Source organism: Augochlora pura, chromosome 4, assembly GCF_028453695.1.
Source record: "Augochlora pura isolate Apur16 chromosome 4, APUR_v2.2.1, whole genome shotgun sequence".
NCBI classification, from domain to species: domain Eukaryota; kingdom Metazoa; phylum Arthropoda; class Insecta; order Hymenoptera; family Halictidae; genus Augochlora; species Augochlora pura.
This window is the reverse complement of record NC_135775.1, coordinates 178,701-191,949: the sequence shown is the minus strand read 5'-3', so window position 1 is coordinate 191,949 and position 13,249 is coordinate 178,701. Positions and strand designations below refer to the sequence as shown.

The following is a 13,249-nucleotide window of genomic DNA, read 5'->3' as shown; positions in this document are numbered from 1 at the left end:
AAATTACGCATATCTGCATGTATATATAAATAAAATTTTACTATTCTACCGTAATGGAATATACAGGAAACGTTCGTGTTCGTATTTGTTGAATACAGTTTATCGATAAAAATTGGCCAACTACCGATCGAAGGAATCGTTTAGTTTCGTTATCCGGAGACTGTTCAAAAACGTTGATGAAAATTCGACGGCTGGGTTGGCTGGGCAGTAGAGTAAACCATTCCTGGTGGTTGTTGATGGGTCATCGCGTGGCTTTGATGCTGATGAAATTCCGGAGCTCCGTGAGGACCGTTCAAACGAACTCGTTTCGCGTTTTGTCCATGGTTGTGGTCGCCATTTCCTTGTTGCTGTTGATTCTGTTGCTGCAATTTCATCGAACATTTCAAAGATAAACCATCCGCGAAAGGTTCGGCGGACTATCTTACCGTTTGTTGTTGATTCTGTCGAGCCTTGTTTTCAGTCTTTTCCTCTGTATCGTCATCCGTTAGAAACTCTCTCTTGGGATACGGAATAGGACATCCGGCAAATATACTGCAACAACGAAGCAAACGTTGAGACGGATAAACAAAACGCTGAACGCGATCGCGAATTGCGTCGAAAAATCGAGCCACGTACTCCTGCGTTGGCAATGGTTCTTCCTGGAAGTAAGCATCTTGCATGGAATGCTCGGACGTAATTCGTTTATTTGGATCCATCATTAACAATTTTTGAAGCTGAAACAACAAATACGTAACGTCGTTGATCGTAGGTAATAGAAGGATAATATACTTGGTTTCGTCGTACCAGATTAAATGCCTTGCTGTCGGGTTTTATTTTATGCCGATCCATGTACTTTGTCAGAGAGCAATTTGCGTAACTGCAAGAAACAAAAGACATTCGCGTTCAAGTTAACTTTCCGAAACCATTTAAGACCAATATCTTCCGAACCTCGCGAAACCGATACTCACTTGGATCTTTTAAAATCTTTCAATAACGTTGGATGTTCCGGCATTTTTTTTATATCTTCCCAATCCTTTTCTAGGGGAAATCCCATCACGTTGAATATCCTATATATTAATTAATTTCAATATTTTCGTATCACCGAAAAAAACAAGGTTGGCTCGTATAACGATCAACAAGTATATTCTATACCTATCCAACTGATCGTGATGATACGGGTTGCTGGTTTTAATATCTTCCTGTCTACAATGAAATATGGGTTCCGACGTCAAAAGTTCCGCGAATATACAGCCGATAGCCCAAATGTCTAAACAATCAAAGTTAAATTACATAGATAATAAACATGGCCAGACGATTTCGTTCCATTCTGAATTCTGTACCAATAGCTTTTGTATAGTGCCTAGCTCCTAAGAGCAACTCTGGAGCTCTATACCAAAATGTCACGACGACAGGGTCCAGATCTGCCAGCGGTTTCAGAGGAGCATTAAATAGTCTGGCAAACCCCATGTCTGCAATTTTCACGCGACCCCTTTCGTTGCCTTCTCCCATTACTAAAATATTTGCTGGTTTCTAAGACAGAATAGATATATGTATAGCAATTCAACAAAACCTTGCCCATACAATTTCATAATTACCAAGTCTCTATGAAGCACCCAGTTGGAATGTAAATAATGAATACCATCTAGAATCTGATACAGTAAGGACTTTACCATACCCTTTGGCACCATAACAGGTTTTTTATTAGCTTTCGCTGCTCTATGAAACTTTATTATGTGCTACAATTTGAAATCAAATTATTATCGACGTGTTTCCCTTGGAAAAATTCCACGAATTCCTACGAATGATAAACGTACCCATAAATCGTGTTCCGCGAAATCAAACAATAACCAAACTTTACGGTCATTGTGAGAGAGGAAAACTCTGATCAGAGTAATCACGTTAACGTGTTTCAATTCTCTGAGTAGCTGTAAAGAGAATCTTATAGTAGCGAATACTTGCGCCACGTCAAATACCTAACAGCATTAAAAATACTTACAGCGATTTCGCGGCAAGCTGACATTGACAGACCCGTGCCTTCGATTTGTTTTAAACCGAAATCCTTCGTATCTGGTCGAGATTTTAATTCGCCATCCGGTACACTAAAAAATTGGAAAATAATAAATTAAGGAACGCAACGTTCACAGTCATTTTTGTACGGTGCTTATTAATGGATAAACTTAAACAATCGAATGAAACATCACAACAAGATCTAGCATCTTCTTGTCGCAAAACAAAACGTTCGATAGACTCTTCGGCCGAATGAAAAACGAGAAAAGAAAATAAAACGTTGTACAAGTGTTACAATATAGGTTAGGAAAGCTCGCTAACCCTTCCTTCCTACGGGCTTTGTAGACGTGCCCGTAAGTGCCTCGCCCAACTTTACATCCTTCGAATTCGAAAAGATCTTCCACCTTTGTTCGATCTTTCTGAGTTTTCATTTTAAATTCGTAATCCATCATGTTTATTGTAATCCGGACAATTATCAACTATAAACAAACATTTTTAACTCGACACACGCGATAGGATGATCAAATTTAGTACATCTATGTACATACTTCACATTGTTTACCATTCATGCAATCACAGAATCATCGACACGGAAGACCAGTAATTTTTCCTAATGCAAATTTTCAAATCCTCGCTACTGAACGATTCGAACACTCTCCCCATTAGAGTCGGATTATATGCAGATTTTCGGATTCGAATCTAAATTACACCAGAGATCGACAAATTGTCAGCTGTAAATGATGAATCTTGTGTCGTGACGTTTGTTCAAAGTTGAGGTTCAGGTTCAGATTTAGATTCAGAGTTCAGAGTTGTTCAAAATTGTCCGAATTGGGTTGCAGTGGTCTGGAGCAACCGTCTCGAGGTCTCGGATCAGTATCAACCAATATGACAGATGCCAGGTGCCAGACCATAGCACCCGAGAGTTGAGAGTTTGAGAGTTGCAACCGGTCGTAGAAAAAACACGATCGCATAGAAGGGCGCCACCATCGACACCAATGCCGCCAACGAAATATACCCCTTAGACCATAAACCATAAGTACGGTCGTCCCTTGGTGCAAGAAATTCAAGAATCTTTGTATCCCTACCGTTCTACCACGCAGCCACCTTCGCGCACAGTTACTTTAATTACTTCAGTTTTTTAGACGGAAGATGATCGAGAGAGAGAGAGAGAGAGAGGGAGAGAGAGAAATATTTAGAAAAATGTTTTAATGCTTTGCAGTGAAATCAGCGTATACAGTCATCGCTAACACATCGAATGACACTTATCCAGACGTTATTGTAATATGAAATAATGTATATATCTTCGTAATAATTTCAATTATTGTGTCGCATCGTTTGTCTCATTTAAAGTCCAGCAGTCGATAACGTAGGCGCGTTACCAATTTTAACATCTACAGAGTGTCGAAACATTTGGTCCAGGTTCATTTATTTTTCGAGACAGCGAAGCGATCGATCCACTCAAACGATTTTTACGTACAACAAAATTAGATATATCTGAAATCGTTGAAATCAAGAAGACACATTTTACAGAGGTTCACCCATTACAGCGATGGACGCGTAGGCGATAAGCTCAATAGGGTTATCATTAATATCTTGACAGCTGCTAAATATCCAAAGGTAATGTTTTTCATTCAGTATCTTCCTCCTTCGAAACGATCGAAACGATTGTAAAATGTTGGTTCTATTCTATACATGTATATACATATATGTATACATACTACGCCCGCAAAAAGCGAAAATGTTTCTCCCGATTCGTGTTTTACCATAGCTTGGTATTTTATGCTTACTTTGAAAATTCGTATATAGAAGACGAGGAAATTATCGACTATTCTTTCTCCGTAGGTCACGTTGCCCAACAATTTTGGGCGTTTTGTTAACTCCATGGATTGCCGCTATTCGGCTGTTTGCATATTGTAACCAGTCTTTTGCAACAGGGGCACACGCGTACTCATGCAAGAACGAGTTAAATCGGTGATCGGTCGACTTTCAAAATCGTCGAAATCGGAACAAGGAAAGTTGCACGTTTTTTACACGACTATAAAAAGTCTGGCTGTCGTCTCAACGATCGGATTATACAAATGACCGATAAAATTCGAAAGAATAGTTTGATTCAAGTATTACAACAACCGCGAAGATGTGAGAATTTCATTGGCATTCCAATGAAATGAACGAGAATTCGAAAGTTGGACAAATCACGCGTACTAAACGGATTGCGATCAAAGTTGCAGCGTATAGTCGGCATTGTTAAATGCGTCACCAGAAAAGTATGCACAACTCTGCCCCACCTAAAGAACACGTTACAGAGAGTCTGCAGACCTGTAGGATTTCCGTGTAGGTGTAGGTGAACAACAGTTCGACGTTCGATATTTCTTAGCCGCATACGCGTACTCGCCTTTGAATCGATTCGATGAATATTCGTTTGCAATGTTTATAAAATATAAGAAAACTTGATCTCAGTTAGCTCCTCTAGAAGTTGGGTCGAAGAAGAGTCGAACCGCCATACGGTTCCCCGCGCCGCGCCGTCTGTCCACCGCATTTAGTCTGTCGCCTTTCTCCACGGCTCTGTGGCTCTCCCTCTGCTCGAGGCCCCGTAAGAGGCCCCATTCGGAGTCTCCGTCGCTCTCTTCCGTCTCGAGCACTATACGGGCCCGCTCGATCCCCTACCCGTGTGCGTGTTCGGTCTACCTGGGCCTGGGAGACAGCCATCTTGAGGTGTACACCGTACGCGCAGCAATCGCGGGCTCGCGCTCGCCGTCCACGTCCACTCGAACGCATATTTTCCACTTGGTCGAGGCGATCAGCCGCGTAAACTCGTGTCACCGTGCAACCAGCAGATGCGACCGATCGAGGCAACAACGTTTCTTGCGATTTCCGGACTGCTTGGTGCAACCCTCGGTGCGAACTCTCTGTGCGACCCTTCGGTCCAAGTGCGCCCACCGAGTTCCCAGTGAGCGGCGGAAATATACCCGCGTCGCGTCGATGGTTTCGGCAGTGTCTCAAAGTTGAAACGGATATACCGCGAGAAAGAAGGTACGTGTCGGCCGTCTAGATTTAGCCTTCGTTAGTGATCCAGTGATTCTCAAACGTGTGAGAAAGATTCTTCGGGATCCTAGAAATGGTAGGAAAGTTCAGCGATTCGTGTTTGTTGGTAGACCCGTGGACAATGCTAATTCGATCCTGGCGACTTTATGCGATTTCCGATGATTCCGACAGCGTGGATCGTTTCCGATGTTTTTGCTCTTTCGTTGAACCAGATTCGCCCAATGGGGTCACCATTCGTGCCGCAACCGCCTTTGGAAACTTTCGACGATTTCGGCATCGTCGGAAGCTTCTCCCACATTTAAACGTTTACAGTCGATACACCGTGTGCCTGCGTAAAACCGAAACTGTAATCTTTTCAAATTGGAGAAGTGTCATCTTGCGACACGTAGAAAATCTAGGATCGTTCCAAACTACGGTGAGAAAAGAAAGTCGACGAATACGGTTTCAAAGGCAGCAACGTCGACTCTCGATGAATCGAACGTAGTAGAAAAATCTGATTTACACTGTCGAGAGACTGTTGGGATCGCTGGCGGATCCCAAGTACGTTTTACGCGAAACATTATTTTAATCGCGCGTTTCTTACTTTCTAACGAGTCCGTCCCATATAATTAATAGACAACGATTAGATGAACATAAATCTTTGCGTTGCACAGAGTTTGAAAATGTTGATAATGAAAACCTAGATCGAGACCCTTATTAACTAAATGTAATGAACCGTTTTCGTTTGGTTTGTCGATAGAATGGGGTCCAAGATAGAGTACGTGGAGTCCTCTCACATGTACGCGACAAATTACATTCGCAATTCAAAGGCGATCGGTGTCCTATGGGGTATATTCACGATATGCTACGCCATAATCGGTGTCGTGGCTTTCGTGACGCCGGAATGGCTCGGCGACCTGGAACACGAGAACCCCGGCAGGTTTGGTCTCTGGACCAGGTGTAGCTACGGTAGCAACGGTAAAGATCTGAAATGATTTTTCTAAAACTCGTTTAACTCGTTTCGTTGGACGATAGAAAACGAGATGCGAGCGTGACGAGCTTCGGTGACGAACGGAAACGAGAGTCGTCGTTTCCCTTTCTCGCAATCGGTGACGGAAAAGATATCGGTTTGTCTGTTTCTCAGGTGAACTCGGAGAGGAATGCATCGGCAGATTGGACGATCTATCGACGATCGTGAACGTTCCGTTCAGGGCGAGCACGATTCTGGTAGGCGTCGCTGTCATAATAGCATTGTTGACGATTTGCGCGATGCTTCTGTTCTTCTTCTGCCAAAGCACCACCGTGTTCTACCTCTGCGCCTGGATGCAGGTCGTCTCAGGTAATCCCTGCAAACGTATATTACCATCGGACCTTTCGCTCTTTTTCGTATATCGACGCTGCGACTTTCGTTGAACCTGAACACCGGACACTGTATCTTATACGTGTACACTCTCCACCAAAAGTATTAAAACGCCTGCCGATTTAGCCTAAATTGTTGCAATTTCTCGTTCGGTTTAAGGAAATCCTTTGCGTTTAGCAGCGAGCTTTAAGTGCGTCGTCGACGGTACGCGTTCGGTTGGAATTTATTGCATTTTGAAATACGAAGAACATGCTACGACACGCGTGAGAAACCAAGTAGAATCAGAAATAACGAGCAAGTCGATCGAACGGATGCCGAAATTGATCCAAGGAGCAATTAAAAAACGCGGTGGAAATATCGAAAAAAAGAAAATTTAATTTTCCTTTATAAAATTGACATTATTCTTATTAGAATGGAATATTAAGTGGAATACTATTGACATAAATTGAAGATGTTATGACAATATCTTATCGGTCTCTCACATTAATTTAATTTTCCGCGATTGTATTTTTAGAATACTTTTGGAAGCCACACGACTCGTTCGTTTTTCGAAAGGACTCTTCAGTGAAACTATCGGACATCCGGATTCTCCTGCCAGATTTTTCTTATCGTCGGTTATGGTTAAAGTAACTTTTCGGTGAGAACCGCGTTCGCCTCGCGATTCCTCGAGTCCTCCTCCCAACGGTTAACACCATCGACAAATATCAATGAGGGGGTCGAAGAAACCGCGTCGAGGGGTCGAAGAAAAGAAGAAATCGAGTGCAACGTAATCGTTGCAGTTGCGCAACCACTGGACTGCCATCGGACCAAAGGCATAAAGAGAGAGAGAGAGAGAGACTCGGCGGTCTCGTTTATCATCGTTTTAGAAAGTATAACGCCGCTCCGCTCCGCGCCTAGTCGCGGATAAGCCTAACCGCGCCGGAGTACGCCGCTCCGTACGGCTTGTCCGTTCTCTCCGGTTGTTGCGATAATTTTCGCGTAACGCGTTTTCGAGGCGCTCGGCGCGGCTGAAAATTGCAGGCAAGGCGTGCGATGGGTCGAATCGGGACCCGGTCGGAAAGTAACGCAACCGGTCCTCCCTCTGTGCCATGCTCTCGTTGCGACAGACCTCTCTCGCCGTAGATCGGCGTTGCGTCGCGCGTCACTTGACGAACACACACCGAAGTTGATCGCGGTGAAATCGCAACCCCTCGATCGTTCCAACAACTGTCAATGTCGAGGAACGGTACATACGGCTCGTAAACGCGCGTAGCGTATACGCATTGGCGAACGAGGCTAAGTCTACGAAGCGTCGTCGGTTCGCGCGTACCGTTGACCCACTTGACGAACATTGACACGCTCGATTCGTCCTGCAACCTGCAGCGAGTTACCTATGGCGATCGGTCGTTGATCGACGACAACGAACGGCGCGCAGCCAACAATTCCGACTCGTTTGCACGGGGTTTGTATGCCGACAGTGAAAGTCGCCAGCTCGAGATGCGTAGCGATTTCTTTCGATTGTTAGGAGGAAAATGGTTTTGTTTCCTCGCAATTTGTTTCCGTGGTTATTTGCTTCGATTTACGCGAGCTATTTATTCGATTTCCTTGCTTATGGATAGAGATGGTTAGAATTGGGTAGAGTGCTAGACGCGCCGAATCTATCCCGATTTCTACATAGATTAAATTCGTTTGCGTATACGGTGTAAGGGTATAACTTTTTCCAAATGTTGACTCGTCGTTGCTCCAAGTTAGATCGATCTACTGGTACTCTATTTTAATTCGAAATAGACCTAAACTCCGTTTCGCAAGCAGTAACAATGTTCCCAGAGAAGATCGTCGCCTTTGTTCAACGACGAGCGAGATGATAGTATGCGCAAGTAAAGCCAGGAGCTTCCGCTACCTTTCACTGTTGACCTTTGCAACATCCGCGAGTAGGGAGACTGTTCGAAATGCCAGCATCGTGTTACGCGTTCGTTTGCTTTCGACGACAGAGTCGCGGGTTTGGAGAGCGTTGCGTATACGTATGTACAGATACGAATAGTCCGTAGTCCGTGGTTCATGGGCCATAGCCTCTAATTGTATACGACGGTATCGTATGGTGGTATGCATGTAGAATTTTTCATCTTCGCATGTTTCAGCGATATCCATGGCGATCGGAGTCTGCGTCTATCCGCTCGGCTGGGATTCGCCAATAATACGAGCCGTCTGCGGCGCAGCTGCATCCAGGTAAACGTTCGAATTCGATTCTGATCTTGTTCGGAAAAGTTTCTTCGCGTTACCGAACAGCGACTCAAAAGTTTTCGATTAGTCTTGAAACGATTCGAAGGAGGGAACCCTGTTTTGCGCGTTTCTCGGACAAATGGAGGAAACTCTTTGTTACGGTTTGCGAAAATGTGACGCGACTCGATCGCTAATGGCGCGTTACTGCTTTCCCATTCGAAAGAATTTGTCGTCAAATAAATATTTGTTCGGCAGATACAATCCAGGGGCTTGCGCTGTAAGATGGGCGATACCGTTAGCAGCGATTGCGGCACTGGACGCCGCTACATTGGCAGCGCTTGCTTTCATTTTGGCGTCGAGGCACGTCAGGCTACAGCCCGAACCCTTCAATAATGGCTCCCTCTACAAAGGTAAAATATTTCTTGCAGTTTCGCCCAACCACCACCACCCCTTCTACCGACACCTCCTTTCGACACTCGAACCGAACATCTTTCATAATATATTCGATCTTCTCGCAGGCGAGGTGAATCCAGGATACGTGAACGAGGCGCAGAGCGTCGCAGGATCACGGAAGTCCTTGTCGTTGAGACCGGTGCTGTTGGTAGCACCGCCGGAACAAGATCGCTACAGCGAGCTGTCTAGAGCCAAGTCCCATTCTCATCATAGCCTCTACACCCCCGCACCCTCTCATCCGGCGCACACGATGTCCACAAACACTTTAAACCATTCTCAACACAATTTCCAATTGTAGGATTTCATTACCGACGATCGTCTCGGGGCGGTGATCAACGTTACCCGCTGCGATCGAACGACCTTTCGATCTTTTTATTTACGTACGATGCACCGCCGTTGTTATATATATATATATATACGCGTATTGCAACTAAGATAGACCGGACAACCGGATAGTTATGCTTTGATACTCCGGATCAGAGTGGGTCCAAACACTGCCGTCCAAGGAACAACTCGTAGAAAATCACGAGCGACCGAATTTCCAGGATCATCGGTTCTAATTCACGTTGGGAGTCGTTGAAATATTTGTACATATATTATATACTTGCGTATAATATTTGTTGGATGTGCGAGAGAGACTCGTACGCGCGTTGTATATAAGAGTTGCCGTAATCCTCGCGCGTCAGCATTTTCTATTTTGTAACTGCATAGAATTAAGCGTTCGAAGGAGCCGGTAAAGAATTGGCTCGATATCGTTCGACATCGTTGCACCGACCGAGCAACGTTCTCGAACTCGTAAACCGATGTAATTACGGTTCGCTGTTAGCCAAGGGGCCAACGATTTACGATTCCCCTCACGTTATCCGCGTGAAAAAATCTTACGCGGCAAGATATGTAGATAGATTATTCAATTTTCTCATTGTATCGTATTTATACGTATTTTATTACAAGTTCAGATTATATCTGTTGGCCCCTTCGAGAACAAATAAGACATCATTCTTTTTTATATGTAAATGTGTCTAGCAAATGTAAAACTCGCAAATTTCTATACTATACCATACCATGTTGTACTATACAAGTAACGAGACGATTCGTTGTTCGTTCTTTCTCGATAGCAGACCGAAAATACTCGCACGTGGGCCCGACATCCAGACACAATCCAATCTATACGCACACTTTCGTATGGCATGAAATGCTGCAAGTCATAGGTACTCTCGTGTCCCTTCTTCGTACTGTACTTTTTTACATTGAATATAAATTCGAAATGGACAAACACAGAGCGTTACCCGACGATCAATGTTACCCGTGGTTCAAGCGGCTCTGCTTCCCTTCGGGTTCGAATGTTCTCTGTAAAAAGAATAAAATATAAATCTGTCATCAATCGAACGATCGACGAATATATTAAAACGAAGGGATCGTCCGCGCAAGTCTGCAACTAAAGTGTTTTGCCAGTGGTCGCTATGACTACACCATGACGAAGACGAACCCATCCACGCACCTGCGGGCTGCAGAGCTGCAAACTACGAACTACAAGCCAAGAGCAATCCTCTCGGTAACACGGTAGTGCAAAATGAACGACAAGGAGGACAGCGCCTGGGTGTTCGACTCGTTGATCGGATTCCTTCAGGGGCCGATCTGGTCGGCCCCTCTGATCACCTTCATCGAGGAGAAGTCCCTCGGTAAGCGACAGTCCCCGTCTACCTTCGCATTTCGTGTCACGGACGGGAATCTATTATTACATTGATCGAACAATTGTTTGGAAACCAAGATTTTGGTACAGCGTGAAATTTAATCGTTGATTAGAATCGTGCAATCGAGCAGAATTGTCGATTCTCGGGCGGAAACGATTTCTCACCGATGCATCAAACTATACTTATACAAAGTGTATATCGTTTTTACTTTTGTCTCGCGAATCCTTCTCCGTTGCCGTTCATGTGACGAGTTGTCTCATTTGATCGCAACTTTTCAAAGTATTCGAAGCGGACGTGGAGGAGAGTGACGAATACCGGAAGACCTATCAGGAGTACAAGAACTTGGTGGATCTGCTGTTGGGTTGTTTCATGGAAGACATAGGAATATCTCCGGAACAGTTCGAAAACGCTTGCACCGTGAACAAGTACACCAGGATGCCGATACAATTCCAACAGGTACCGTCCGCCGTTCGAACTATTGTAGCTGCAATCAACCGCTACCGCCGCGATACAGCCGCTTCTATTCAGAGAACGGGAACCAACTAACGACGATTCGCATACCGGGACAGATTGTAACAAATCCCTACACCGCGCATCTACATGAGCCTCTATTTCACTATGATACTACATCGATTAACTCGCATTGCCATCACCACTAACGATTAACCCATTTGGCGTGTCTCTTCGAACGTATTTCGTAGACTTTGTTTCTCGAGAACATTATAACTTCTGCACTCGTTCAATAATCTATCCAAACTATTGGAAATAAATAAATAAATTATTCACGATTTCTCCGCTGGGGCGTTTTAGAACTTGTTCGAGCAAATATGGGCAGCGAACGAGTACGAGATATTCAAACGGATGATGACGCAGAAGAACTTGGAGCTGCAGCTGCAGGCGTTGAACATGATCGAGCAAAAGTACGGGCTCACGCCTGCATCATTTGTTTACGAAACCGATGGATCGACCGATGACACTTTGGTCATGGAGGAAATCATTCAGTAAGCCCACAGGACGTCGATGCGTCGAATCGCGCCGAAAACTAAATTTACCTCCGTTCGCAGGAAGCACGCTTTGGAGGACGATCCGGAAGAAGAAGATCAAGATCTATCGTCGAAGACCTCCTTGATCAAGGAGCACGAACGTCTCGCAGAAAAGTATAACAACGAGAGAGTGCTATTGGAGGAAGCTCTGAAGGTTTCTCGAGAAGAAAACTTGGAGAACGAAGAAAAGGGAGAGAAGAGTCCGGAAACGGATTCTTCGTCAGCCGTGATCCAAGAGGAGGAAGAGGAAGGAGACCGAGAGCCGAAAGCTTCTAAAAATATGGAGGTAACCGCCCCGTCCGGTTCGGTGTCTCCGCTGGCATCCAAACTCGAGGAACAAAATGTAAATTGCATTTTTAAGCGCAGTCTTTTGTTGTCGCGTACACCATGGCGAACCACTAAATTTCTCGATCGGCGATCGTTGCAGGTCTCGGACGAGGAGATCAGAAAGAGACAGGCCTACCTGAAGGCCCGAAGGGACAAGCTGGTGGCTCTGAAGAAGAAGGCCAGAAGTCACAGGCTAGAAACGAACTCGACGAGACCCAGCTCGGCCCGTACGGTCGCACAGGCGACAATAAAGGGGGAACAAGAATTAAGCTCGCCAGAACCGTCTCTGGAACCGTCTGTCCTCCAAGTGCGAAAAGCGCTAGCTGCTCGGCTCCAAGCCGAAGTAGTCCGCAATCGGACGAAACAGTGATCGCGTCGTTGCAATCGTTCAGAGAAGTCGAGCATCCCGCGCGGCTGGGACGATTCGTCGCCGAAGGAAAACGGAATGTAATCGATTGTTCGTAGGGTACTCGTAAACAGGGTAACATATCGAGTTAATCTTGTAGATTCGACCCGGAAAGACTGTCCTCGGGAATCGAGGAGAGAGACGATACGGTTAGATAGATAAGACGTACGGTAATATCGCGGGTAACAGAATTCAAACAGTGCTGCGGAACAATAGGAGGAGATGCGCTCCTCGTCCCCTGTCGCAAAAGCCCACGCAAACGTTCGCAAACGTTCCTAGTTCCTGTTTCTAGAGCGAAACTCTAACTCGCGTTTCTATCAATTACAGCATCTCGACGGTTGCGCGACAACACGCGAACTGGGGTGCCCCGTAGCGTCGTTTGGTCGTTCCGAGTCGACCCGACCAACTATTATATTTTCGACATTTTCGATGTTTCTTTCGATATTCTCGGAAACAAGACCGGGCGGGAGATGCATTTCAAAAATTCTATACTTCAAGGGAACCACCGCCGCGTATACGTAGAAACTCGAGTAGATTAGAGATTTCTTAAAGAAAATGTAACCGTGAGACTTTTCTTGTAATTTTATTAAAATCTTGTGGAAATATTTCAATAAAAGTTGATCGAGCGTCGCAGGATCAGCTGCAAAAGTTTCCGACGTCGTGTCAGATTGAAGTAGAGTACAGGACAACAATGTCCGAGTTTATAATAAATATTTGCTATGCGAATAAAGGGAACAGTTTGCCCACCGTTCAAGTATGCTTC

General features: G+C 44.9%; 3 protein-coding genes across 4 annotated transcripts; 2 read left to right on the top strand and 1 right to left on the bottom strand.

The window, feature by feature from the left end:
• Positions 1–14: 14 nt before the first annotated feature.
• Cdk8 (cyclin-dependent kinase 8) lies at positions 15–2,909 on the bottom strand. The gene is made up of 12 exons (XM_078180010.1): positions 2,535–2,909; positions 2,308–2,465; positions 1,976–2,078; positions 1,794–1,904; positions 1,575–1,715; positions 1,320–1,509; positions 1,132–1,246; positions 948–1,046; positions 784–856; positions 616–713; positions 426–531; positions 15–362 (listed from the first exon to the last, which is right to left on the bottom strand). The coding sequence occupies exons 1-12, from the start codon at positions 2,553–2,555 to the stop codon at positions 165–167; spliced, it is 1,413 nt and encodes a 470-aa protein (XP_078036136.1). The 5' UTR covers positions 2,556–2,909; the 3' UTR covers positions 15–164.
• Positions 2,910–3,362: 453 nt separating this feature from the next.
• Lhfpl (LHFPL tetraspan subfamily member 5 protein) lies at positions 3,363–9,317 on the top strand. Of its 2 annotated transcripts, none has more exons than XM_078179750.1 (7): positions 3,363–3,603; positions 3,829–4,250; positions 5,768–5,985; positions 6,152–6,346; positions 8,485–8,572; positions 8,822–8,976; positions 9,085–9,317. In XM_078179750.1, the coding sequence occupies exons 3-7, from the start codon at positions 5,769–5,771 to the stop codon at positions 9,315–9,317; spliced, it is 888 nt and encodes a 295-aa protein (XP_078035876.1). In that variant the 5' UTR covers positions 3,363–3,603; positions 3,829–4,250; position 5,768. The 2 variants fall into 2 exon arrangements, with proteins under 2 accessions (XP_078035876.1, XP_078035875.1); XM_078179749.1 differs by having other exon boundaries at positions 3,364–3,603; positions 3,829–5,016.
• Positions 9,318–10,557: 1,240 nt separating this feature from the next.
• LOC144469451 (cilia- and flagella-associated protein 36) lies at positions 10,558–13,240 on the top strand. The gene is made up of 5 exons (XM_078179748.1): positions 10,558–10,698; positions 10,991–11,166; positions 11,521–11,711; positions 11,775–12,096; positions 12,181–13,240. Exons 1-5 carry the CDS (start codon positions 10,590–10,592, stop codon positions 12,448–12,450), a joined length of 1,068 nt encoding a protein of 355 aa, XP_078035874.1. The 5' UTR covers positions 10,558–10,589; the 3' UTR covers positions 12,451–13,240.
• Positions 13,241–13,249: the final 9 nt, after the last annotated feature.

Bases quoted from the DNA above. Each gene is read 5' to 3' on its own strand.
- Cdk8 (XM_078180010.1), bottom strand. From the start codon at position 2,555: ATGAATGGTAAACAATGTGAA. The intron at 1,510-1,574 runs GTAATTATGAAA...ATTCTGTCTTAG, and splicing joins GGGTGCTTCATAGAGACTTG to AAACCAGCAAATATTTTAGT. The intron at 1,047-1,131 runs GTATAGAATATA...ATTAATATATAG, and splicing joins CATCACGATCAGTTGGATAG to GATATTCAACGTGATGGGAT.
- Lhfpl (XM_078179750.1), top strand. From the start codon at position 5,769: ATGGGGTCCAAGATAGAGTACGTGGAGTCCTCTCACATGTACGCGACA. The intron at 8,573-8,821 runs GTAAACGTTCGA...TTTGTTCGGCAG, and splicing joins TGCGGCGCAGCTGCATCCAG to ATACAATCCAGGGGCTTGCG. The intron at 8,977-9,084 runs GTAAAATATTTC...ATCTTCTCGCAG, and splicing joins TAATGGCTCCCTCTACAAAG to GCGAGGTGAATCCAGGATAC.
- LOC144469451 (XM_078179748.1), top strand. From the start codon at position 10,590: ATGAACGACAAGGAGGACAGCGCCTGGGTGTTCGACTCGTTGATCGGA. The intron at 11,167-11,520 runs GTACCGTCCGCC...GGGGCGTTTTAG, and splicing joins TGCCGATACAATTCCAACAG to AACTTGTTCGAGCAAATATG. The intron at 12,097-12,180 runs GTAAATTGCATT...CGATCGTTGCAG, and splicing joins CCAAACTCGAGGAACAAAAT to GTCTCGGACGAGGAGATCAG.